Source organism: Strongylocentrotus purpuratus, unplaced genomic scaffold (genome assembly GCF_000002235.5).
Source record: "Strongylocentrotus purpuratus isolate Spur 01 unplaced genomic scaffold, Spur_5.0 spur5_scaffold_2, whole genome shotgun sequence".
Classification (NCBI taxonomy): Eukaryota; Metazoa; Echinodermata; class Echinoidea; order Camarodonta; family Strongylocentrotidae; genus Strongylocentrotus; species Strongylocentrotus purpuratus.
Window position 1 is genome coordinate 22046405 of NW_022145605.1, and position 27107 is coordinate 22073511.

The 27107-nt window shown below is 36.7% G+C and overlaps 1 protein-coding gene across 1 annotated transcript; it reads left to right on the plus strand.

Annotated features, from left to right (window-relative positions):
- The first annotated feature begins 473 nt into the window (after positions 1–473).
- LOC585280 (switch-associated protein 70) lies at positions 474–27107 on the plus strand. Its single transcript, XM_030991978.1, has 14 exons — positions 474–763; positions 8150–8464; positions 9019–9234; positions 12394–12540; positions 14352–14481; positions 17448–17626; positions 18531–18668; positions 19312–19449; positions 19897–20034; positions 20830–20967; positions 21931–22097; positions 23892–24111; positions 24785–24982; positions 25464–27107. Exons 1-14 carry the CDS (start codon positions 665–667, stop codon positions 25566–25568), a joined length of 2328 nt encoding a protein of 775 aa, XP_030847838.1. The 5' UTR covers positions 474–664; the 3' UTR covers positions 25569–27107.

A 27107-nucleotide genomic window follows, 5' to 3' on the forward strand; every position in this document is an offset into this window, starting at 1 on the left:
ATTTTAGTTCAGTTAGGGAGAAGGGAAGAAACAGGGCTACCGGTATATCATAAATGTTGACCTATGTCCAATGACGTCCACATTTTACAAGGTTATTATGGCAAGGTTTTTCGAGAGCAAACAAAAACAAAATCCGGTCATCCAGATAACTATGGATCTTAGCCCCGCCTATTTATGTTCCGGCTAAAACAAAGTCAGCAAATTGTGGGTGTTGTCCCAGACCATACAAATGTATTCACGAATAAACCTAGCTGAATTTTGTTTTGCTTACTATTTAGAAAACTTTATTTATATTATATAGTTTATAATTTATAATTTATCATTCAATTTCCTTTTTAAACACAGTATTATTTCTAAATGAATATAGTAAAATTCCCCCTTAATAATGGTACTGTCCATCTATTGCATATTCATGAGTAAAGTTACTTTGCCCGGAAACCCGGAAGTGCGGGTACACAAATCATAAGACAACAATAACAAGACTAAGCTATCATTGCGGAACCTCGCTTCCTAAAATCCGTTGCCTAGCTTGCAGATGTGCATTTGAGACGTAGCATAGCCACCTGCACCATCACCTTCCGTACTGTACCACTGCAAAACAAGTGGAAGGGGAATTATACCCAGGGGTGAACCGAAGTAATTTTGGCCGATTTTAGGTGCCAAAATGGCGAGGAGAGAGGAGTGTGTACCAAGGTGGTTGTGGCATGCTTTTGATGCACTTGATAATGACAAGAATGGATCTGCTCCAAAGACAGAATTGAAGGTATGTACATGGTCATTAGTATTACTGTAACTTCCAGCATGACTAGGGCCAGGGCCAAGGAGCTGGAAGATAGTTGGCTGTACGTGTGAATACCCGCCAAGTCTGACTGCTGTACTAAACAAGTAATGTGAGGCCGTTTTCATTAGTCTATTCTGAATAGTAGCTGTGAGTTTTGTGCAGGACTATTGTGATATTTTTTACTCATACTATTCATTTCATTCTCTTTTGTCCTGCTTTATTGTTCAATCAGCATCAATACCGTTGCAGCCCATTGGGCAGGTTGGGATTGGGGCATTATTAGGGCTGCACAATTCTAACATGGCTGAGTGATAATAATAATTAAGCAAACTATATTAAAAGAGAAAAAGAAGCATAATTGGGTTTGTGTGTGTGTGTGTGTGTGGGGGGGGGGGAGGGGTGGCACAAGAGTAATTGGTGCAGTGTAAAGCTAATGGAGGGGGGGGGGGGGTGGTCTTTTATCTGCAGTCTACAAAATGCAATTAAAGTACAAGGCTATCAAGGGAAATAATGTGATGAGGCCAAGGGGACACTTTTTTCGGGGGGGGGGGGGGTCTCCAATTTGAAAATTTGACATTTTACTCCGTTGGGGGGGGGGTGGGGGTAAGGTCAACTTTTTTAGGTCAGCCATTGGCATAATTTTTTTATAAAAAAAAACAAACATATTGGGGGGGGGGGGGATGGGGGGCCTACGCGCCTGGGCAGATAACTCTCCCATTTTTTGTGTACAAAAATTGCATTAATTTCTGTTTTTCTTATAAGCGTCCGGCCTCCCCCGTGTTCCCAGCACCCCCCCCCCCCTTCCCCTCCTTTTCAGCATAAGTCTGGTGTGTAAAGTCAATAGAATATGGGTAGACCTTTTTCTTCTGTTACGAGCCAGAGATTTTGGGGGCATGCATGAGGTCCCTCCATTCCCGGAGTGGGGGGGGGGGAGGGGTAAGCACCGTCTCCCTTGGGCTTGGGGCACTACTTAGAATAATTATGGGTAGTATATATTATTATAGGTCCCTTCAAGAGAGAAGACCCTCCTGATCTGAGTCACACATGAACATTTAGTCATTTTGTGTGTTGGAACAAATGGGAAAGTTGTCCGCTACTACATCACAGAGACATTACCTTTTCAGCCAATTTGAAGAGCCCATACCTACCATATAGTGATTGCAACTTTCTCATTATTTGTCTAATTTCATTAAAACTTTCACCAGTCGACTTAAATTTGTTTTTCTGTTTTCAACTAGATTAGTTTGCTATCAAGGTTATATTTCCAATTTAAATGTACTTGTACATAAAGGTGCCCTTCTCGTTCTCAGCTCGAATATACATGTAGATTCCATTGGATTAACATAGCATAAAGATCACATTACTCTTTTGTTATTGTAAGATTGCTTTTAAAAGATTACTTGCAATGTGAAACATCTTGACACATCATGTTTTCAAAGCAATGTTTCTCTTGTTACTATTGAGTGTGTGCCCAATTGTCAGGGAAGCATGCATGCATAATACAGTACAGTGTGATCGTCAATAATGTCTTGGTTAGGATATCCTGCATGTCTTTCTCACAAGGAAGATCTGAAGTTCTCTTGGCCATTTTGCGGTTGTCTGAATATCATTGACGTATTTGATTATGATGTTAATAATAAATGATATTAGGGGTGGTTGTTGTTCTTATGTTATCACTTTGTTGCTTATTTTTCTTCCATTGTCCTCCTTTTTTGCCACATGGGAGTCAGGGCCAGGGGGCAGATGCCCATTGACCTCGTGACTGTGCCCCTCCCATATTCAATTGAAGTTAAGATGAAATAGGTTTAGTATAGGCATGTCTTCACTATCTCAAGATAATCTCAAGCTAATTTGCGTCTTCATCAGACCGAAGTAGCAATTAAAAGGATATTTAGTCAGGATTCAGATTGTCATCCCAAGATATCTTGGGATAGTTTGCAAAATATCCCACTATTTGGCAAAATATCCAGCTATTAGACCGAAGATTCGCAACACGTGCTAACGCTGAGCAAAATATCTCGAGGTAATTTCTCAAGGTCGAGTTTCAAGTTTCGAGGTCGAATCTCGAGCTAATGAAGACGCGATATGTATCTTCAGGATTATTTCCCAAATCAGAAATAGCTGGCTATTTGGCAATCTTGAGCTGATGAAGGCGCGCCTATTGAGGTACTGGCAGAATGGTATCAAATTTACATGAAAATGTAATTGGTTAACACCCTTCTGACTCCCAGCAGGTGGTTTGCCAGCTTATATTCTCTATTCAGGAAATTGTATTACATTTCATGAGCAGTGGTTATTCAGGGTCTGGTTTGTGTTCTGCATGTGTATGAACATTGTTTTTGGCCAGTAAATCAAGTCAACTAAATCAAGTCATACCCTTACCAAGTTTTGTACATTTTTATGTCCGTTAAAAATTAATTTGTCTCAATTTTTGTTTCTTTAGAGTGCTTATGCTGTACATCTAAACGTATTAAGCACATGCCTTTTATTAAACCAGTCCACCTTTCATTCTTGGGTTAAGATTAAACATGAACGATGAAATGTTAACTATGTCTGATGGACTCAATAACTGTTGTATTGCCAGTTATATGCTGTTGTGTTTGTATTCATGAATAGTGGATACCACTGTATTTTGCTCTACTCGATTTTGCTCTACTTGATGTCATAACTTGGATTGCTCTTAGGATAACATCATGCAAGCTACACGCTCAGGAAGTCTACAGCTATGCATTGCATTATTGCATTGGCTCCACCCCAGGTTTCCATTCTAGGAAGTAACTAAGGGCGCGTTCATGCTTGATTTTGACGGCCAGAATCAGGCATCTGTTACGCGTTTAGTTTAAAACACGGTTGCGTCTTAGCTCACTTTTGTAGAATCACCGAAAAACGGCGATCACGATCGCCGATCGTAAACTCACAAAAAGATGCGTTTACAATTTGTAAACGCGTTTAAATGGGGTCAACGCACTGACCTCTAGTGGGTCTACGTAGCATGCACAGTGAAGGTTTGCGAATCCAGCTGGAAGACCAATTAAGGCCACACACTGAGAATTGCCTGGGGGAGCCAGAGAAGCAAGCATGAACACTACATCGTGGAACTGCGATCACGATGAGCGTTTACGATGAGCGTTTCAGATCGCTCATTCTGCCTTCAAAATTTAAGCATGAACGCAGCCTAAGTGGACGCATGCCATCCTAGCTTAATGTCTTTGATAACGCCTGTAGTGTTGAGTGCCATATAGATGATCGATTGTACATCACATTTTTCATGGCACTTGACAGATAGTACATGTATGCCTAGATGAAACAAGATCATCCTTAGTTTCCCTTTTTTTTAAAAACAATTCTTAACATTTGTGTTTGATATTTAAGTAGTCTACAGATCCTTTAGCCTCCACTAGTCGCCCTCTCCCTCACTCTCTCCCTCACTCTCTCCCTCACTCTCTCCCTCACTCTCTCCCTCTGCCTCTCCCATTCACTTACTCTTTTTTTTCTCTCTCATCTCTCTCAAACTCCTCTCCTCACTTCTCATCATGCCTCTTATTTTTTCATTTTTCTTTCCATCTTTCTTTTCTTTTCCCTCAACTTTGCTCTCTCTTTCTGTTTCTGTTTAGAGCTGTCTCCTTCAAAAAATAGTTTTTTGTTAAATATTGATAGAAAAATTTAATTTCAATTGTCATGAGAGAAGAGAAACTTCTAAATATATCTACATGATGTAGCATAGGAGCATATATATTCTAACATAAAGCAAGAAATCGCCAATCAGTTCAAGTACATACGGTACATTCAGGAAGTTAAACACACCATACAGGTCACCTTCTTCATATCTTGTATCAATGGAAATAACATATATTTTTGTTTAGTCAGGAGTCATTGTTAAGTGTAGTAAATGATGTTCTTGTCTGGTTTTAAGTAAGAATACAACTAAGAAACTGGGACTCTTGGCTTAAGAGTTTCTAGGAAGTTAAAGTGGGAAGGTTTCATCACTTTCATGTGTCTGACCATTCCTAATTTATGAGAAGGGTTGCATGTTTGTTACATCAGGAAAGAATCTAGGCCTTCATTGATTAATTGGCTAAATCATTAAACAAATGAGGCATTGACTCATTACCACCCACATAAATCTATAAATGGTTATGTTGAAAGATGTTTATTGTGTACTAATGTAGGAAATAAACTACTTTGTAATTAGGTACAGGCCATTTGCAGACAGTAGCTCATTTTATACAAAGCAGATCATTTAGACATACATATATATTGGTGCCACATATTCTCTGTCATTTGTAGATTCCTGATAATATGCATGACTCTGGTGGTGGATCCAGCTCTTTAGATTATGAGTGGGTTGGGGGCACCTGGGGAGGGGGCCAAGCATATTTCATCATAAAAAGTGCTGACATGCTTGGGGGGGGGGGGGGGGAGGAAAATAAGACTGAAGGGGGGGGGGGGGGGGCAATGGGGTTAACTTTTCAGACACTGCCTTAAAAAGTAGTGTCACTGTTGACTTATCTCGTTTATACAATGATACTCATAAATTTGCTGTTGGTGGTTGTGTATTGTTACTGGAATATATAACAAAGCTCAATGAATTTCCAAAGAAAGGTAAAAGACCTTTAAGATAGGACAGTACAACATATGACATTTATTCATTTGATCACAGAAGGGTAATTAGGCCTAATGTTGCCTAAATTGACATTCAGATATAATTTATACATTAACAAAGACCTTCTAATGAGCAAATATCATCAACTATTAAGGGTGTTTTCGTACCATAACATTTCACTATATAGCCACCTAAATGATAGTGATACGAGAAAGCACCATCATTCAATAGTCCTGCACGCCAAGGAATGGTTCATTTTTTGACAAAATACCCGGAAAAAAGACGAGTCGTTAAGGACATATTGCATGGGCTGAATAGAGCCATGAATGGTCTTTGTGTATCAGTGTAGAGAATCTTTCTTTACCTTGATATTGTGGTCTGAACACGACCTACTTCAGCGAATTGGTTTAATAATCTGACCTCTATTGTGAGTCATGTTTGTTTACCATTGAGCTGTTGTGTAGACTTTTTCTTGTTTCTTGTTTACTAAACTGACATAATAGTTTGAACATCCTACAACTTGCAAAGAAAGAAAGAATGGCCATGACTGTAGTGAGGTCACGGGCTGTATCTACATGTGTAAAGAGCTTATTTTGTATTTGTGTGAAGAAAAATAGCCTAGTGGCCCATGTACATGTATATCATTTGACAGATAGCATAGCAAAATTAAGTAGCTTTAAGGCACTTTAATGAGTAAAAAACTTAGGCTCTCCACTCTCTCTCCAGCTTTATATATGAAACTGTATTTTCCTTGATCCTTGCGGATCACAACAGGAATCAGGAATTTTGTTAATAATAAGATGCATCCTTGTAGCCTACAAATAATTTATCTGTAAGGTTTTTTTGAAGTTTTCCTTTTCAGGGCTACCAGCTTTGGGACTTTGGTCTCACTCAGTTATGATTCAAAACACAAAGCAAATCAAACAATTTTTCTTCTTCTTTTGTTAAAAAACAAAACTTCAACGTTCCTTTCTAAGTACTTTTTTTTATTTTTATTTATTTTTTATTTTTTTATAGATTACGCTTTCTTATTATGTGTTAGTATATGTTTTTTTTTTTTTTTTTTTTTTTGGGGGGGGGGGGCGGGGAGCCTCTAATATAGGAAATAGTCAGAATATAACAAATTTGGATATATTTATAAAAAGAAATCTGTTGGCAATATACAGAATTACATTAATCGTGTTCAGGCTTATATGCTCTTTAGAATGAAGGAATATTTCCTTTTTGTTGGATAATTACAAAGCAACCAATCATCCATGCAGGGTAGTTTTTCTCAGACTTCACTATTTCATCATTTGTCTGCTTATACACTCAAAACACATTAAGGTAATGTTGTTTGTGTACATGTATTTATTACCTGTCATACGCTGTAAGCATCTACAGATTGGTCTATTGTTGTAGTGAAAATGTGAAACTTAATCAAGAGCCCTTTTTATGATAAATTGCCTTTGAAAGTCATTTTGAAGGCAGGAAATCCTAATGCAAGGAGAGAGTAATTCTTTGAACTCTGTCACAGAAACAATTAAAGATCCTCTTACAGGAAGTTGTGCTATATATCTGTGGTTGCAGGTATCCTTGTTGTACGTCACCAGCACTAGCCAAATCTCCAGGATACTTACTAAATTCACTTCAAGCTTGGTCCTCACCCCAGTACCTAACCTAAAACATGATAGAATCAGATAGCTGACTTTATATTTATTCTGTAAGCGTCAATTTCCTGAACTATTGTACGGGAGCTCAGCTCAGGTGTCTGTCCGGCACCTGCTTAACAACACTTGATACCACTTTGTATGTGCTTATTTTTCTTTGTGAAGTTGTTTTCTTTCTATAACCCTGTCTTGAGAGCTCATACCTGTAACTCATTAGGTCTGAAGCTGCAAACAGCAGTGTCATTGTACAGTACTATTACCTTCATGTAATGGAAATGTTTTGTTTGTGTTCATGTGTTTGTCTGGTTGTTTGTTTATTAATATCCTTTTTGACCTTGTGTCTTTTCTATGACTCCCAGGTTCTGACAGCGCATATACAATAAGCAATATTAACTCACAACATGCTGAAAACAGCTATGGTAGTATACCATTGCAAAGTACCTAATGGAAATATTTGGGTTTGTGTGTTTGTATTAATTCATTTGTTCATCTCTTCTTTGAAATTGTACTGGCAAACCTTTCTATCAGCCTTTTCACACACGAGTAAAATTCTTTAAAGCTGATTAGTTTAAAGTGCTTTAAACTAATGAACTTTACATACGACATCATTCACACACAGAAATTTCGGTGCGACCATTAATCGTTTCTTGATTAACTATACTTCTCTTAAAATGCACAGTATAGTGCCATTGCGCATTGAAGGCCAGGTCATATCAAACAAAGCGCACGCTCCATCCAGTTTAAACACGTATAACTGTTCACACACAAAATGTCAAGCTCTCTAGATACGGACTTCGTATCTACAGCCTGCTTTGAACGGCGTATAAATCGCGACTTTGTATCTATCCGAACATCGTATAAACAACGTTCACACAGGGAAAATTTTCTTTAAAGCTGTTTAAAACTGTTGAGTTAAACGGCTTTAAACTAATCAGCTCTAGATACGATGAATTTTAGCTGTGTGTGAAAAGGCTGTATAACCCTCGGCTCATGACAGCTTATATAGGAAACTCTTCACCATTGAAAGGTGCCTTATGGAAAAGTTTGGATTACATGATGTTTTTTTCTTTGTTGATTGACTCCTTTTTGGCCTTGTGCCTTTCCTTTATGCCTCAGGTCCTGACAGCTCACATAGGGAACTCACTAGGAGCTGAAAACAGCAATGCCATCGCAAAGCAACTCATGGAGACGTTCCAGGACTCTCCCGCCATCAGCTTCGACGACTACCGCCACTTCTTGAGGAACAAGGAGTTCCTGGTCCTGGAGGACATGGACCTGGTCAAGTTGGAGGAGGTGTCTTGGATGATCTGTGGGAGTCGCTATGAGAAGAGGACCAAGAAGGTCCTGGACCACACAGAGATCTATAAGATGTGGAGGATCTTTAACTTCTTTGCTGAACCAGGAGTGTTCCCAGCTATTCTAGATCCACAGGTAATCTCTTAGATCAAAGTTTAGAGGCCTGTCCAATCTAAGAGGTGCACTTTCATTTGAATAAATCGAACAGTGATCGAAAGAGAAAGGCAATTGTAAATTTGCGATTGATTGCAGGACTTGAGACTGACTTGGTATTAATTGGATGCAGTCACAATTCTTTTTAAGACATGAACTTTGAAGAGGGGGACTTGGAGTCTTTTGCATTAATATTCCTTAAATTCATCTGTCACAAAGAATACAATTGCAGAGAGGGAGTCTGATCACGTCTAGCCCCTAGTCTCCCTCTACAAATATACAAATGTATTTTACTACTTAAATTTAAAAAGACAAGTCATTCGAGCATGTCATACAAATTCACAAGAACAAATATGCTTTCTTATTTTTTACTTATTAGATAGGATACCACACACAGCACGTAGAGGCTTTTTGAGATTATTAATAAACATGAGAGCTCTCTGTATTGGATTATAAATTACCAATTGAGAACTTCTGTAATCACAAGGAACTATAGTTTCGCAATAAAGCAACACAAGTTTCAATTCATCTTGCAGGAAGCAAACATCATGTTCGAGAAACTTGTAGTTGCCATGGGAACGAAGTGGAACTTGGAGGAGTTTCAGTCTAAGGTTGCGGTGCTTCAAGATCTCAGGTTCACAAGCTGTCTGCAGTTCTTTGAGCAGCATTACACAGGCCGAGTCGACAGTATGTGCGTGAAGGAAGGCATCTCTGAGGTGTATAACAACATGATAGAGGAGGTGGAAAAAATGGTGAGACTGCAAGGTTGAAGATAATAACTTTAAATTTACTATGCTGTACTAGAAACGGTATTATAAAACATAATTATTACCACAGTCATTGGCATCCACTATTAGTATGCACATTACAGTTCACATTAAATTCCCACTCCTCAGTGCAGCATTTAGGCCAGTTGCCTGAATATCTAATTTCTAAAACCCAATGAACACTTTAACCCTTACTGTACTGGGGGGGGGGCCTGGGAGGCCCCCCCCTCGACATTTTCGGAGATTGCGCCGCAACCGCTTGGAATTTTGAATTGTCGTTTCATGACTTTGTTCCCTCAAGTCTTACGCACATTTTGATACCATTTTCGTCGAAATCGGATACACCTGTAAGGCATTACATAACAATTAGTATGCGCATGTCATCAAAAAAAAAAAAAAATGAAAATCGCATCAAAATTTGCATAAATTATCATTATTAATTACATTAAAACAACTTTTTTGTGTTAGAAAAGAAGTTTCATATGAATAATGAGTTTCAACATTCAAAAAGTGGAGTTTGACACGTTTTTCGGTAAAATGCATAAAATTAGCGCATTTTGCATAATTAATTAGGCTAACGACAAAAATTTGCATATTCGGAAAAAACTAATTATACCATCTTGTTCCTTACGTAAATATCTACAAACATGCAAATTTTCGTGTTCATCGGACAATCGACGGCCGAGATCATAGGGGGGGGCCTCCCAGGCCCCCCCCCAGTCAGTGGATGCTCAAAATAGCCCAGTACAGTAAGGGTTAATAGACCCTTCATTCCCCTCTCCTTTGTAAAAATTATCATATGAAAAATGAAATGAATAAAAAATTAAATATAATCAGGTTCTTTAATTGTTTGTTGATAGACAGTGTTCCATGAGTTGGTATGCATATACAAAATGTATGCCCTGTTTGAAAATTGTCAAATTGTGGGGGTCAGGACTTAGATTTTTGGCACATGGGTGTCCCAAGCGCCTGTTAGTGTTTATCATTAGCTGTGATAAATGTAGATGGCAGCATACATATACTCATCGTGATATTTGGGTCACCTTGTTTTTGTTATACTTTAAAGTGGCATAGTAGCATATTGAGGATATGAAATAATGCAGAGTGGTGGTCTTGATTAACATTACCTTTGCTCCTCTTTGTCCTTGTATGCCCATGACATGTTCATGCAGTGGAGTTCAGTAAATAGCTTTGTGCCTTGAGTATGATTCCTGTATCAAAATCGGATTGAGATAACTAATAGCAGTCAAGAGTTATGATTTGTCTGTTTCTACATGTATTTAGACGATCGATACAGCGAGTGTATTTCACAACCTGTTGCCATGATAATGTGCATTCATGTGCACTTTGTTTAAAAGCATTCACAATGGCAAAGGGATCTATACAAAGTTAGAGAAAAGGGGACAAAAGATTTGTTGTTTGCTGGAATTTTTATAATCATTTTGAGCAGCCTAAAAATAGCTTTTGATCTGGTCTTTGTCACTTTTCTTTTTCAGAACTTTCAACCTTTAGACCTTTTGCGTAATCAAAGAAGGTTCATGTTTTATGTTATTGACTTGAAATTAGAAATGAACCTTGAGCATACTTGTTCACTGTAAGCAAGATTACATTGGTTTATCTTTTTAATTGCTGTAAATGCCTGTTCCTTGACTGTATGTTGATTTTGAGCTATAGAAGTAGTATGGTGTGTGATAAAAAGAAGTTTTATGAGCACATGAAAGGTCACTGTTTTTCGGTTGATCAAGATGACAGTGAGTTTCATTTGTTTAGTATTTATTTATATAAGACAATGAGGAAGTATTTTCTGGATTAAATTTTCCCTGTGTCATGTATTTGATAAATCCTCTGATTCAAGACAGGATTTCGAAAACAATTATTGGCTGTCCCCTTTCTCAACTCTGAGCTTTCCACCAGTCCCATCATTTGATCTTCCATCTCTCTGTCTCTGTCTCTCTCTGCCTCTGTCTCTGTCTCTGTCTCTCCATCTCTCTCTCTTTCTCTGTCTGTCTGTCTTTCTCCCTTTCTATATATCTCTTTCTCTCTCTGTCTCTCTCTGTCTCTGTGTGTGTCTCTCTCTGTCTCTCTCTCTGTTTGTATCTCTGTGTGTGTGTCTCTCTCTGTCTCTCTTTCTCTCTCTTTCTCTCTCTTGCTCTCTCTCTATCTCTCTCTCTTGCTTTCTACCTACCCCTTTATGTCAAGAACTCATCTTGACACCTAAAACTGATCCCTTTACTCTTTTCCTCTCATTTTTTTTCTTGTCCTACTCTATATTACATATCTCAAAAGTCATCGCATTGTTATCTCTTTGATTGCAAAGGGTACATTTTACATATTATATACATGTACATGACTAAATCTATTGAAAACTAAAAGTTCAACTTGAGACTGAGGTACATTAATTTGGTGAACCCATTACATGTACCAAACGCACCTCGTGACAACATTCTAAGTTGATTTTAGTGTATCGCACAGAATCGTTTTGTCAAAATGCTGTTTTTGACTTCACATATGCCTTTGTCTTATCGTTTAGAAAAATATATATGTGCTATTTCCATGTAAATCAATGGTAGACAGTAGTTGTAATAACAAAAATATTCCCAACGAATCAACAAAACATGCACTGAATGTTAAAGACAGATTGAAATGGTATAGATCTGTCCACATTGCATAAAACTTTCCATTGATGGTAACTTTTATGCAACAGGGCCCTACAAAACAATATTTAACAGTTATAAAGTACATTCAGGTGATCAACTGTAAAGTAAATTATATATGTGTAGTATGAGATCTCATGAATTTAATTGTTTGTGCTTTTAACTGAGATAGGTCTCCAGCTATAGCTTTAGTTTATTTATACTCAAATCATTTACTTCACAGTAAGTTGTATAATTTATTATAGGAAAATATCAAGCTCATGATACACAGACATTTTTTTTTTTACAGAACATAAGTATGATAACAAAATTGATAAGGTTAATTAGTAAAAATTGATTCATTGATTTGAATACCGGTAACAACTGATATAGAATTAATGTTTGCCAGTTTCCATCAAAATCAGTGCAATTCTATTAACCAAGCTCAATTTCAGTCACATCGATAGAATTAACGTTTCATTCTTGTTAAATCTTTGTTCTTTTTTGACAGGGTCATCTGAAGAAGAAAGGACACAAAGTGACCAACTGGAAGGACCGATGGTTTGTCCTCAAGCCAGGCAGCATGGCTTACTTTGTGGAGAAGACTCTCAAGGAGCAGAAAGGTGAAATTCCTATAACGACCAAGTGGAGAGTCGAAGTAAGATATATTTTTTGTTTAATCTGATACTTTTTCCAGTATTGTTTGTACTTCATTTTTTGTTTATGAGTTGTAACAAAGTAGTATGATGGTGATGGCAGTCTGGCCAGGCTTGGTTCGGGAAACCTTCCATTATTTATTTCTGGTCCCAAGTATTTGATTAATTTGTTCATACTGTGTTTGTCTGTGTCCAAGCCACACACATTCTGTGTAATTAATTGCTATCAAAACAAATATGAAGGATTGGAAATAATACAACAGAAAACACAACTGAGAGTTCACCCAGGGAAAATGGCATTTTGTATTGTGCTCTAAATATAATTGATTTTCGATAGTGGCCCTTGTAAAATTCCTTGTAATCAAGAGATATTTTGAGTGTATGTTCATTTTGTATGTGTTACAAGCTTATTGTGTTAAGTTCATGAAAAGCAAAACATGATATCTGGTTACCATGTATTTAAAGATCATGATTGACTATGCCTTGATGGACGAATTTAATAAATTTTTATTTTCTGTGTTACATGTATATTAATTGTTGTTTACTTCAAGAAAAACTCACTCAGAAAAGTCCCTGTTTTCCCCCCGTTTTGTTCCAAATTCACAAGTAGTTTAAGCTTCTACCAACCTTCTAGTTGTACGCCCCCATTCACCCAACCCCCCCCCCCCCCCAAAAAAAAAAAAAAAAAAAAAATCCCCCCCCCCCCCCAAAAAAAAAAAAAATAAAAAAAAAAAATAAAATAAAAATAATAATAATAATAATAATAATAATAATAGAAAAAATTAAACAAATGAATAAAAAATACATTAATAGAAATTAAAAAATAAATAACTAGATGAATAAATAAATAAATAAAAATAGAATAAAATAAAATAAATATGTGGCTCTGATTTATTCTTGGTTTAGAGCGTTGTAGTCACAATTGATATTCCTTGATGTGATAGGTTCATGAGTGCAAATTGTCTTAATGGGGAAAACCCCTTTGCTGTATAGATTAAAGGTTATGTAAATGTTTGCATTCCTAATCACATACAAGTCTTGAACATTGTTATTGCTGTACATAACTAAGCATGAGTGTAAAGTGATTATGATTGATTGAAATTCCATTGTGAAACTTCCCATTCAGCCTTAAAGATGTGATACTGATTTGATTTCGAGAGAAATGATATTTTGAAATGACTCTTAACACATTAATGTGATGCACAGGCAGTAAATGAGAAATCGATACAACCAATTTGATATAGTGCCCACTTCAAACCTATTTTTAATTACAAATATATATATGTACTGAAATACTGCTTATGCTGCCAGAAGAAATGTTTATCATCCTAATTTTGGAGTATGCTTCCTCTTTACAGAAGATGCCTATATTGTTGGATGGACTCAGTATCGATATAGAATGATGTAGATCTGCATATTTTAGTTTAAGTGTGGATAAGTCTCTGAATATTATCTAATTTTGTATTGTTTGTGAATATATGTTTATAGGCAGTAAAATGGGGCCAATAATCCAATATAAAGACTTTTTTTGTGATGAATTCATAAGATACATGTATTCATTACATATCAACCCTTAGAAACGCTATGAACTGTGCAAAATTGTTTGTTTTTTATTCATATTATAGGTTCTTCCAGATTAGAAGGGCAATACTAATATTTTTGGCGTATTCACAAGATATGTCTCAGGTACACACTAAGCAATGCTATGAGCTATGTGACACTAAGAACTTTACTGTATTCAGAAGATATGTCTCAGGTCAACACTTTGAAACGCTATGAGTTGCGTGACAACGTTTCTTATATTCTATTCTAGGTACTTCCAGATCAAAAGGGCAATAAAAACTTACTTGTGGTGTATTCAGAAGACACGTCTCAGGTCAATACTAAGAAACGCTATGAACTGAGCGCATCAGACCCGAGGAACAGACAAGAATGGGTCACTGGTAAGTTTTCACTTTTTAAATTGCAGATCTTGTTTTTGTTCATAGCAACTACAATGGAAAGCTTGAATTTTTAGTGTAGAATAAATTGGAGAGTTCCCCCAATAACCAATGTGCTTTTGATATTTGGTATATTCTCATAGATTCAGTGATCTCACTTGTCAAACATTTACAACTTTCTTTTTGTTTGTTGAATTTTGGTCAGACTTTTACCAAGTGACCTGTTCAGTGAATTATCTGCTTTACAAATTTAAATTGATATGAAGATTGAATTGCCCTTAAATCCCTGGCAGTATCCCAGATTCTCTATAAAAATATATCAAATTTCACATTGATTTGTTTGCCACACTGGTGGATCAATATCATAGTAATTGTTTGAGATTTATAGTAATAGTTTGTGTATTTGTAGCATCAGCATTAGGAATTGGAATTACAGCTGGCAGTGCAACTAAGTTAGAGTGTGCTTACAGGGCTTGTCTAATGAAGTAACATATTCCTCCTTGTTTCAGTTTCATTGTTACACTGTGTATTCTATAAAGCCAGTAATGCAGTTAACAACTAAATTATTTCCCTTGTAAATTGTTTTTGTTGTTTTGTTTTAGTTTTGCAACTCAAGAATGACAGGTGGTCTTTTTTTTTTGATAAATACTTTTAGATGTACTGTAAGCTTTGATATGTCATATTCTCAACAAATGTTAGTCGGGACACATCAATTTTTTACATACTTAACAAATTACTAAACTTGGAGAGGGTATGACAGATTTAGTTCTTAGATGTGTATGCCGCCTACATATTAATATTAATTTTATTCTATATGATAAGTTAAACAGCTGCAGTTTTCTACTTACATGTACATTGTTATAATATTTTCAAAAGCTCTATGTGAAGTCCAAGTTTCAGTGACACCTGAAATGAAGCAAACATGCAGAGGCAGATTATGATATTGGCAGAAACAAAAAGTGGGTGTGGGGGGGGGGGGGGATGTGTAAAAAGTCCAAAATCCCTGGCAAACATATAGCAAAAAACTTTGAACTTCTTATTATGAGAAGGGGAGAAATCAGACGATTTTGATTCCCCATGCATATTTCCTGTTATAGGAAGTGTAGAGAGAATATTCATTTTGTTTTATAGCAACCAGTCCAAAGTCCAGAAGGTGTCTGTGGGAGATGAGGGGGAGGTTGGTATTAAACAGAACCATAAGATAGAGAGACAAACTGAAAATGTAATAAACATGAAGATATTATGGGGTAAACATATATGAAGAGGTTAATTCCAAAAGGCGCTAAATCCACTTTTGGTGTTTTCAAGTAAATCAAGGTTTTCTGTTAGACCACTTTTGTTTTAACAAAACCGCCCAAATTTTCACAAAGTTTAAAGATCTACCATTAAAATCTTGCTTAAAGAAATCCTGCCATAGTAATTATTTTAAAGTATTTTTTTACTCTTTCAATTTGTTCGGATTTAGCGCCTTTAGAAATTAAACAAGGATTTAGCGCCTTTTGGAATAAAAAATTTTGATGTGTCATTCCGCATTTCAAATTTTTTTGTTTTTTGTTTTAAGAAAGATGTTTATTCAGCTGTATAAATTAGCTTTATAGCGAAATGTAGTGCCACAAAAAGACGCATTCAGAACACCAACTGCATTGTTGAAAAATCATAATTTTATGACATAGAGGTAGACCCATATCATTAGGATATGGAGCAGGTAAATGCATAATACATATACCATATACACAAATATACCATCTTGATGTGGCTTAATGTTAACTAAACTTTTATTCAGATATATGTACAAACAAAACTTTTGATCAACAAATAACACCAACTATTATGCATTTCGCACTTTGGATGGTCTTTTCGTGCTGCTACATTTCACTGTTAATTATAGCTAACTAAGTATGCAGCTTTTAAATTATTTGTGCTTGCTTGATAGATTGCTGTTGGCAAGAAACTCTCAGTGTTTATATTCCGCTTCTAATGGTACTACTAATTGACTTCTCAGTTAAACCTAGCAACAGTAGCATACAAATTACAAGTGATTAATAATTATCAACCATTAATAGTCCATCAAAACCCATTCACCGGAGCAGACAGAAGGAGATAAATTCTATTGTTTCTTCATGGTTCAGTGATATGCTATTATTCAAAATTGGCGTATCTTAGCACGTACCTGTACACTGTGCTATCATGGTTGTTATTTCTTTAATATTAATGTGTTCAAAAAAAAAGAAAAGAAGAAAAACATGAATTTTGTTGGTATCTTTAACCCTTACTGTACTGGGCTATTTTTAGCACCTCGTGACTGGGGGGGGGGGGGGGGGGGAGGGGGGGGGGGGAGGGGGGGGGGAGGGGCCTGGGAGGCTCCCCTATGATCTCGGCCGTCAAAAGTCTGATGTACATGAAAATCTGCATGTTTGTAGATATTTACGTAAGGGACAAGATGGTATAATTAGTTTTTTCCTAATATGCAAATTTGTGTCGTTATAGCCTAATTAATTATGCGAAATGCTAATTTTATGCATTTTACAGAAAACACTACATATTTGTCTGTAGACTTGTGAAGAATGTTGAAAATGTATTGAATAAATGTTTCCTTCATCTCAAATTCATGAGGTTACATTATTTTTATGATATTTGAAAATGCATAGGTTAATTTGCATAAATTATAGCATATTTTTGATAACATGCACACACTAGTTGTTATGTAACACCTTACAGGTATATCTGATTTTGACGAAAATGGTATCAAAATGTGCGTAAGACTTGAGGGAAAAAAGTCATGAAATTACAATTCAAAATTCCAAGTGGTTGCGGCGCAATCTCCGAAAATGAGTGATAATTTTTCAACAGATTATTTATTTAATTATAATATATATTTCTATATTTTGATATTGTATTTATTGATTTAGTTCTTTGCTATTGAACTACTGTACATGTAATTCACAATGTTTTTTCTTCCATTTGTGCAGCCATAGAGAATGTACTGAAGCGGATGGAATGTGGGGAATCCCCTCATGTTCAGGAACTGGAGAGGAGGAGGGATGAGAGGAGAAGGAAACGGGAAGAAGCCGAGGAGATAGACAGGTTACGACAACTTCAGGTGGAGGAGAATGAGAGGCAGAGACAGAGACTTGCTGAGATGGAGAGGGTAACTATATTTCTTGCTTTGTACATGCCGGTTTGTCTCGTCTTTACAACTTGTGTCTCTCATTACAACTTCTCTATTAAGGTAGCTTGGCAAAGTAATGAAAAGAAACCTGGAATGCAGAATTAACCCATTGCTTACGGGAACCTGGCGGTCCCTGTGTTAAGCCTATGGGGAATAAGATAATTCAGTAGTCAACAGGTTAAGGCATAATAGTTGGTGACATCTGGGAATGAAAGTAATATAATTTCATATGTCTCAATTACACTTTTGGTGATATCAAGCCTTATAAAGGTAGGAGAGATAATTACCTGCTCTGTGTCCTAATGACATACTTCTACCTTAATGGCATAGAGATATGATTACGCTTTTTGTGTTACAGACACATCTTTTAGTGCCACTTTATTTTGCGAAAATACCTGAATGTGTAAATGTATTGATCCTCTCCCTCTTTGTCGGTCTCTCTCTCTTTCTGTCTCTCTATCTCTCTGTGTGTCTCTCTCTCCATATTTTGGTCTGTCCTTATCTCTCACTATTTTGTATCTCTAATTTAACCACCATATTCAGTATTTTTTAGATGTTTTGAGAAGATTCTCTTTTGCGCAGAACTGTATGGCACATTTCTTGTCTTTCTTCAAGAAATTGTCACCGGTACATATCTTTTTTTCCTAAATATTCAGTATTTTCAACAAATAAAAAAACGTCTGCTACATTCACTCTCTGCTGGTAATGTGCAGCCCACACCAGGAAATGGGTTGAACAGAAATGCCGTTTCACAGGGAAAAAACCCATTTATTTATTTAAAAGGATTGGTGTTATGATATGCAGAGGCCAGAAAAGCATGTTTTCATGCTTCAAAACGTAGCCAATATCTGATATAATGTCATCACTATTTTTCGGACAACAGTTGAGAGACGAAGCAGCCAGTAAAGCTGAAGAGGAGTGCGCCTTGAGGATGGCAAAGGAGAGAGAGGAAGAGGAGAATAGGAGGAGAGAGATGGAGGAAAGAGCAAAGACACAGGCAGAGATTGATGCACTTAAAGCTGTAAGTTCAATTACCAAGATTTCTTCTTCAAAAAGGCAACTACTAAAGCCAAAATCTGTTTAGATAAAACCCAAGGTTGTGCATATTCATTGCAGGGCAGTATCCTACACACAAGTGCTCATTGACTCTTTATTCTTTTTTGAATCATCAGTAATTCAAAAATCCTAGACTGTTTTGAGTATATTTTACACGATGTGTGTCAAAGTTTGACTTTGTTGATCCACTGTATGTTTCATTACTCGAGCGAAGCAGATGAAGAGTTAATTCAGGAAGAAAAAACGATACATGTATGTCATCCAGCCACATAGAACTAAACCACCTATGACTTCATTTTTTCCTGCTAGTTGTGTAAACTGTCACAGAATGATACCCATTTGTATAAGAACATTCTGCATTTTCCCCTACAGATAATGCAGGGTGAGCCTATATGAAATCTATATATTGGAAATTATTGATTTCTAGGCTAGTTCTGTATTTGTGAATTCTATATACAGGCTATGAAGTAATCCTTAGTTTCGCAAATTGACCAAAACGTATGATGGTACGTAATTAGTTCACAAAACCAGCGACAATTTAATCAATAGATCCCAGTTAAAAGTTTAGTTTGATGTCTTTTCCCTTCCCCCTGTTTGCTATCCTCTAGGCTCGTGATGAGGCCGCAAGGAAAGCAGAAGAGGAGCTCGCTATGAGGATGGAGAGAGAACTGGAAGAGGCCAAGAATAGGGTCAGGGAGATGGAGGATAGAGCAAGAACACAGGAAGAAATTGATCAACTTACAATAGTGAGTTAGGAATTTAATTGCTGCTAAATAGTAGACTTGAATATGTTACATGATGGGCATATTATTACTGATAGTTAGGTTAGAGATGCACCGAATTGGGCATACATCTGCCATATATGCTATAGATAACTCTGTTTAAACACAGTGAGGGCATTAACTTTGTTTTTACTCAGAGTTGACTCTCTTCTGCCTCTAAACAGTTTATATATTGAAGGGGGGAAACAAGTTTAAATGTAAAGGGATCATCTGTATAATAGAGGTAATTGAAAATGGGTGGGGGGGGGGGGGGGTCACATTATACTAAACTGTTTGATTTTGTGAGTCCACCTACCTACCTGAAGCTAGAGGCATTACATGATATCCTGCACATTTCTAAGTGTACACATATACTCTTGTGATTTCACGGAATAATAAATGAGCTGAATTGATTGATTCAAATTTTACAAGGCAAGGGATGAAGCAGCGCGGAAGGCGGAAGAGGAGTTGGCTCTAAGGATGGCGAAAGAAGAAGAAGAAAGGGAGAACAGGAGACGGGAGGAAGAGCATAGAGAGAAGACCCAGCAGGAGATCGATGCTCTTAGAGCGGTGAGTTCACAAGCCAATTTTTTACGAACAGTATGTGTAGAAGGCTGAAAGTAATATAAAGAGGCTTTATAAGTTGCTCTCATATTAAGATATGTGCTAACTTTATGGTGCCTAAATGGTCTTTCTTGCCTTTCTGGATGGTCTCTTGTTTGTTGCATGTTGAAATTTGTCAAAACAATAGGTACCAATAAACCAAAGGATCGCTTTGTGTAACACGATGGCATTGCAAAATCACCCATTTCCAGTCGTGATTATCTAAATTACAACCAATTTAGTGCTGGTATAGATTGAATTTTGCACTGGAAAGAATTACAAAATCTTGAAGCCTTTGGTATATACCAGTATCTATTATATGATAAACACAATGTGGCATATTTGTTTCTTATTTTTTTCTACTTGATTGTAACTTGAACGAGGGAACAAAATAGAAATTGTACTATCTAGTAGCTATATGAAATATTTTTTTTAGAATAATGTGCATTAAAGGGAGGAAATGCCTAAAGAAAGGGGGATAACACCTATTTTCTACATTTCATATCATTGTTTAAACAGATAATGAGATTATTACCCGATTTATATAATATGATAATGATAATTTGTATTACAAAGGGAAGGCCCATCAGCATCAATGCTGTTCTTTCTGAGGGCCCTGCAATTAATCTTACCACAGCAATTGCCAGGTTCCCAATTACAACTGACTGGCAAATGTGGGTTTAATAATGTCATGCCAAAAGACGTTAGGAAAGGATGGATTAGGAAAGTATATTCTTTGATATTTGTATGGTTTACCTGCAGGCTCGTGAAGAAGCAGAGAGGAGAGCAGAAGGAGGGGCAAGGAAGCTGATAGAGAGACAGAGAGAAGAAGAGGAGAGGAGGAAATTGGAGGAGGAAGAGAGAGAAAGACAAGCCAGAGAATTAGAGGAACTGAAGAAGGTAGGAATGAGAATGATATCACATAGATTGATGTATCTTGTTTCAATGTGAAATTTCTGACTTTATTCTTGTATCTGTTGGTAAACAACCATTATATCGAGGGTTTAGGAACACAAAGACGTAACTCAATATTTTGCCAAAATGAGTATTTGATACCAAAATGTTCAGAAAAATGTGGGCTTTCCAGGAAACACAAAGACTTATCTCCACCAACACCCCATTGAAGTCAATGGCTAGTGAAACATAGACTTAATTTCTTAAGGCCCAAGTGATCAGGGACATATAAACCATTTTTTCTAAAAATGGCCAAAATGGAGTTAAGTCTTTGTGTCACTGACCCCTTGATATGCTATTTAGAATCTGACATTAACCTTCATGCTGCCTCCAAGGTGATGAACATATCACAGAGATGAAAACATTACACCAGTGCTTAGTTATCGTAACTTTCCTTATGGCTTGTTCGTTCCATGATATCAAAGTTTACAACTCAACTTGTTTTTAATTTCAAGAAGAAAGATAAGCCTCTCCTAGTAAAAATATTAGGATCAATATACATTTTTAGCTTTCATGGGGATTATCACTGTATATTGCAGTCACTTTTTATTCTATGTATATACATATATCACTTCTTTATTATTGTCTGTGTAATATAGCACTGATACCACCCTAATATGAACATGTAGGTTGATAATAATAATACTACTCAGTTTTTGTATAGCGCTTATTAGAATCACTAAGCGCTTCCAAACTTGGAGATTATTACCCCAACTTGAGCTGTGCTGCCATTGCGGCGCTCTAGCATTTCAAAGAATTAATTCCTGCCAGGTACCCATTTACATCACCTGGGTTGAGTGTGGCAAATGTAGATCAATGTCTTGCCAAAGAACATTAAAGCAGCTATCCCATTGACATATTTTGCCATGCTGCCTCAGTACTTATTACTTTCCCCTGTCATTGTTACAGGCTTACGAGGATGCAACAAAGAGAGCTGAGATTGAGGAACGGTTGAAAGAGGAAGACAGGAAGAGGCTAGCAGAGCTGGAGGAATCACTACAGCACCTAGAACTGGCCCTTGAGGAGGAGAGGCAAGCCAAAAAGGATGAAGAGATTGTGCGTGCTCTGCAGTCCAGGTAGGATGAGGTTGTAATGAAGATGATGATGATGGTCAGGATGAGGATTGTGATTATGAAGATGATGATGATGTTGAGGATGATGACGATGAGAACGATGAGAAGGATGATGGTGATGATGACATGATGTTGACGATGAGGACGATGAGGAAGATGATTGTGATGATAATGATGATGATGATGATGGTGATTGTGATAATGAGGATTGTGATTATGATGATGATGATGATGATGATGATGATTGTGATGATGATGATGATGATGATGATTGTGATGATGATGGTGATGATTGTGATGATGATGATGATGATGAGGATTGTGATTATGATGATGATGATGATGATGATGATGATTGTGATGATGATGGTGATGATTGTGATGATGATGATGATGATTGTGATTAGGATGATGATGATGATGATGAGGATTGTGATTATGATGATGATGATGAGGATTGTGATTATGATGATGATGATGATGATGATGATGATTGTGATGATGAGGATTGTGATTATGATGATGATGATGATGATGATGATTGTGATGATGAGGATTGTGATTATGATGATGATGATGATGATGATGATTGTGATGATGATGGTGATGATTGTGATGATGATGATGATGATTGTGATTATGGTGATGATTATGATGATGATGATAATGATGATGATTGTGATGATGATGGTGATGATTGTGATGATGATGATGATGATGATGATTGTGATGATTGTGATGATGATGATGATGATGATGATGATGATTGTGATGATGATGATGATGATGGTGGTGATGATGACGATGAGAACGATGAGGAAGATGTCGGTGATGATGATGATAACGATGATGATGATGATAATGATTTTGACAATGACGACGATGATGATGATGATGATGAGGATTGTGATTATGATGATGATGATGATGATGATGATTGTGATGATGATGGTGATGATTGTGATGATGATGATGATGATTGTGATTATGATGATGATGATGATGATGAGGATTGTGATTATGATGATGATGATGAGGATTGTGATTATGATGATGATGATGATGATGATGATTGTGATGATGAGGATTGTGATTATGATGATGATGATGATGATGATGATTGTGATGATGAGGATTGTGATTATGATGATGATGATGATGATGATGATTGTGATGATGATGGTGATGATTGTGATGATGATGATGATGATTGTGATTATGATGATGATTATGATGATGATGATGATGATGATGATTGTGATGATGATGGTGATGATTGTGATGATGATGATGATGATGATGATTGTGATGATGAGGATTGTGATTATGATGATGATGATGGTGGTGATGATGACGATGAGAACGATGAGGAAGATGTCGGTGATGATGATGATAACGATGATGATGATGATAATGATTTTGACAATGACGACGATGATGATGATGATGATTTTGATGGGGATAATGATGATGATGATGAAGATAATATTTTTAAATATTTTTTTTGCCTTTTGCTTATAAACTATTTCTCGATGTATTCACTTCCAAAGAGCTTTGGATCATTACTCATTTACTCTGCCTTTAGCCAATTGCCTTGACCAGGTGCTGAATCACTTCAAGCATTTATTTCCTATTTGATCTACCCATCCTAGCCAATTTATATTGATTGCATTGATGGCCGTTATGATAATGATATTTTTAATTATGATAGTTCAACGTTTTTGCACATTGTTGAAGGGGGTTCCGCATTTGAATCACTACACTTTTATTGCTCACTCTTGTATTTTTCTTCTCCAGAATCCTTTGCGAGGAGACTGAAAAGAGGGAGCAGCTCGAGAAACTAAAGGAGGAGCAGGACGCCCTCCTGAGGCAGGAGCAGGAGAAGAGGGAGCACCTTGAGCAGCGTAGCGAGGAGCTCGTTCAGCAGAGGCTGGAGCAGGCCAGGCAGCTGGAGGTGGAGAGGGAGAGACTCAGGGAGCTGGAGGAGGAGCGCAAGGCTGCTGATGAGAAACTCAAGGTGAGATAAGGGGCTATGTATTTAGAGAAAAAATGGATTAGGGAATCAAGTTATGAAGAGGGGCTGCTGAGGAGGGCAAAGACTGATCAGGAAGGATGGAGGAAGAGTAATAGATTAAGATACAGTGTAGATGTATAGTGAGAGAGGGAGAGAGAGAGAGAGAGGGAGAGAGAGAGAGAGAGAGAGAGAGGAATGAGGGGCAAGAAGGGGGTTGAGGCAAGGGTGGAAGAGTCAGATGGGAGGGAGGGAGGGTGGGAGGGAGGGCGGGAGGGAGGGAGGGCGGGAGGGAGGGAGGGCGGGAGGGAGGGGAGGGACTCTGGAAGCCTTTGGTTTAGCACATAGACTCCATCTGAACTCCATTTGACATCTCAAGATATATCAAGTTGCCATCTTATTGCTAATCTTTCTTCAGCTCTCTTTATTATTGTACTTTATTGAGTGTCTAGACAGTTTATCTGCCCTTTTCTTATTTTCATTAAAAATACTTGTCATTGGTTGTTTATATTTGAAGGGAAAACCTAAGAGAGACAGGGTAAACGGAAGAGGTACAGAATTTAAAGTGAGGAAAGGAGATTACAGACAAATGCTTTGAAAAAGAAAATTTTGAAAGTGAAGAAGAATACTACAGACAAACATTTTATCCAGTATTGTTGTTTATTCCCTCAAAAATTAGGCTGCCATGGAAAAGCTAACCCATGCCGAGGAAGCTAAGAAACTGCAGGAGAGAAAGAGGCGAGAGCTGGAGAAACCAGTGGGCCTGGCTCGGCTGATTCAGCCCCGAGCCAACCCTCTTCTTACCCACCGTGGTGTTGGAGCTTTCACCGCGGCTCAGTTTGAGATAGAGAAAGAAAAGAGACAGCTCACCAAAGCGGTAAGTACATGCAAGTCATTTATGGAGCCATGAAACACAATCCATTTGTTTCAAACATCAAGATATCACCAAAACTTCCACTGAAATGCAATAATTTGCTTAGAAAGTGAAGATTGTTAGCAATATTTGCCCTCCCCCTTATGATAGCATTTGAAATTTACTCAGAAAAAATCCTTACGTGACCCAGATTAATTTCCACCCTTTCATAATCAATATAAATGTGTTACATGTTCAATTATAAATCTCAGTTTTTTTCCATAATATTTTTGAGCCCTTCGGATACTAAGAGATTTTCCAATGATGTCTAAATAACAATATTCTGGGTTTATAAAGCACTTTATAACTGATGGTGTCTCTAAAGCTTTACAGATGTATTATGTGAATACTTTTTTAGCATAATTTTGGGGCCCTCATGGAGCCAAAATCATTATGTGATTATTGTTTTACAGAGAAATATTCTGTTTTTAAATTTTGCAAGCAGGACGAGGCAAGTACTATGGTGCCAAATGGAGAAGGATCATTGGGTAACCATCACGGCTCAGAGGTCAACGGGGTCATCGAAAATGGAGTAGAAGGTGAAAGGTGAAAGGTCATTTTAATTGCTTTATGTACATATAAGTTGAAGAAATGGGCAGTGTTGATGAAACCGTTAGAACGACAAATTCACCAATATCCAATTGAAGTGATTGTTAACTACAATAGAGGCGGTTTTGTGAAACACTGCCCTGTTTAACATTCAGGTGTCAATACAATTATTGCCAAAGTATTGATATTGTTTCTACTAACATTAATATCATTTGAATTTAGTATAAAAAGCATTTTCTATGAACTCCAGTCCAAATTATCTTGGGGTTAGTATTCAATGAATTCTATAAAAAAAAGCTGAAGCTTCTGGTTGAATTTTTAGAAAGATCCATGAATTTTGGAAATGTAAACCATATGATATAGTGCTGATGTTAAGAAGTTAATGAAACACAAATCAAATTTAGAAACTTGCCAACTCGTCAAATAACATCATAAATATGATAAACTTGATAACACATTCTTTATAAAAAATTTGCTGTGCTTTATAGGTGTATCCAATTGAATGACACATAAAAGTTCTAACATAAAATAAACGTCTATTTTTCACTTAACAATAGTCTGTATATTTATATTAAATGCCTTCAATAATGCAATTGGATGAACTATTCAAATTATGTTCAAATGCCTGCTTAAAATGCATAGTGAATGAATGTTTATGTCCAAACATACAATCTTGCACAGAATAACCCAAAGTTTATACACCAATGAATATGCACTATCTGATTTTGTACTTCTACTCAACATAATACATTTAATATATTTTTTTTTATTGTAAAAAGTGAAGTAAAAAAAAAAAAATTCATATCATGTGTATAATCCTGATTTTTGATATTTATACTATAATATGTAAATCATTCATCATTGAAAGTATATTATTTGCGTGATTGTTTCACAAATGAATTTTTACTGCAACTAATTGACTCTTCCAGTATATATATTTAGCAAACACTGAATTGCTCCAAAGTGGAGGAAACAGCCTTCTTGTATTCGTGTGCGCACTCATCCTATAAAGGCATATTTTCTCCTATTGTCAGTATACAAGTGCTCACAATTGTACAGCCATGATATGCCTTTACTGCCCATTATGTGGGCTTTCAAGTTTGTCAGTTTGGTCACTTATTAATGGAGGTAATTTTTCTTTAATTTTATTTGCTGTTTTATTACTTCACTTTGGGCAGTACAGTTATAGTTTGACTAAACATTTGCTGTGTCTGAACTTTGTTCATAATTTGACTGTAAGAGAGCTTGAAGGTTGCTTTTTTATCAAATGATTTTATCAAATGATTGTACCAATTAATCTGGGCATTTTATAAATAAATGTAATGTCTATAAACAGGAGAAAACTTGACTGATGATAGACATTGCCACTCAGAAATGTTGTTGATAAAAAACAAATTACACATTTTTTATTTGTGTGTTTGTTTGCTTGTATATTGTGGGTGTGTTTTGTGTTGTATCCCTACATTCTTTTCTTCAACTGTCTTATATTTCTCAACATGGAACACTGTAAAGATACTGTACAAATCTGCATTTTCTATAT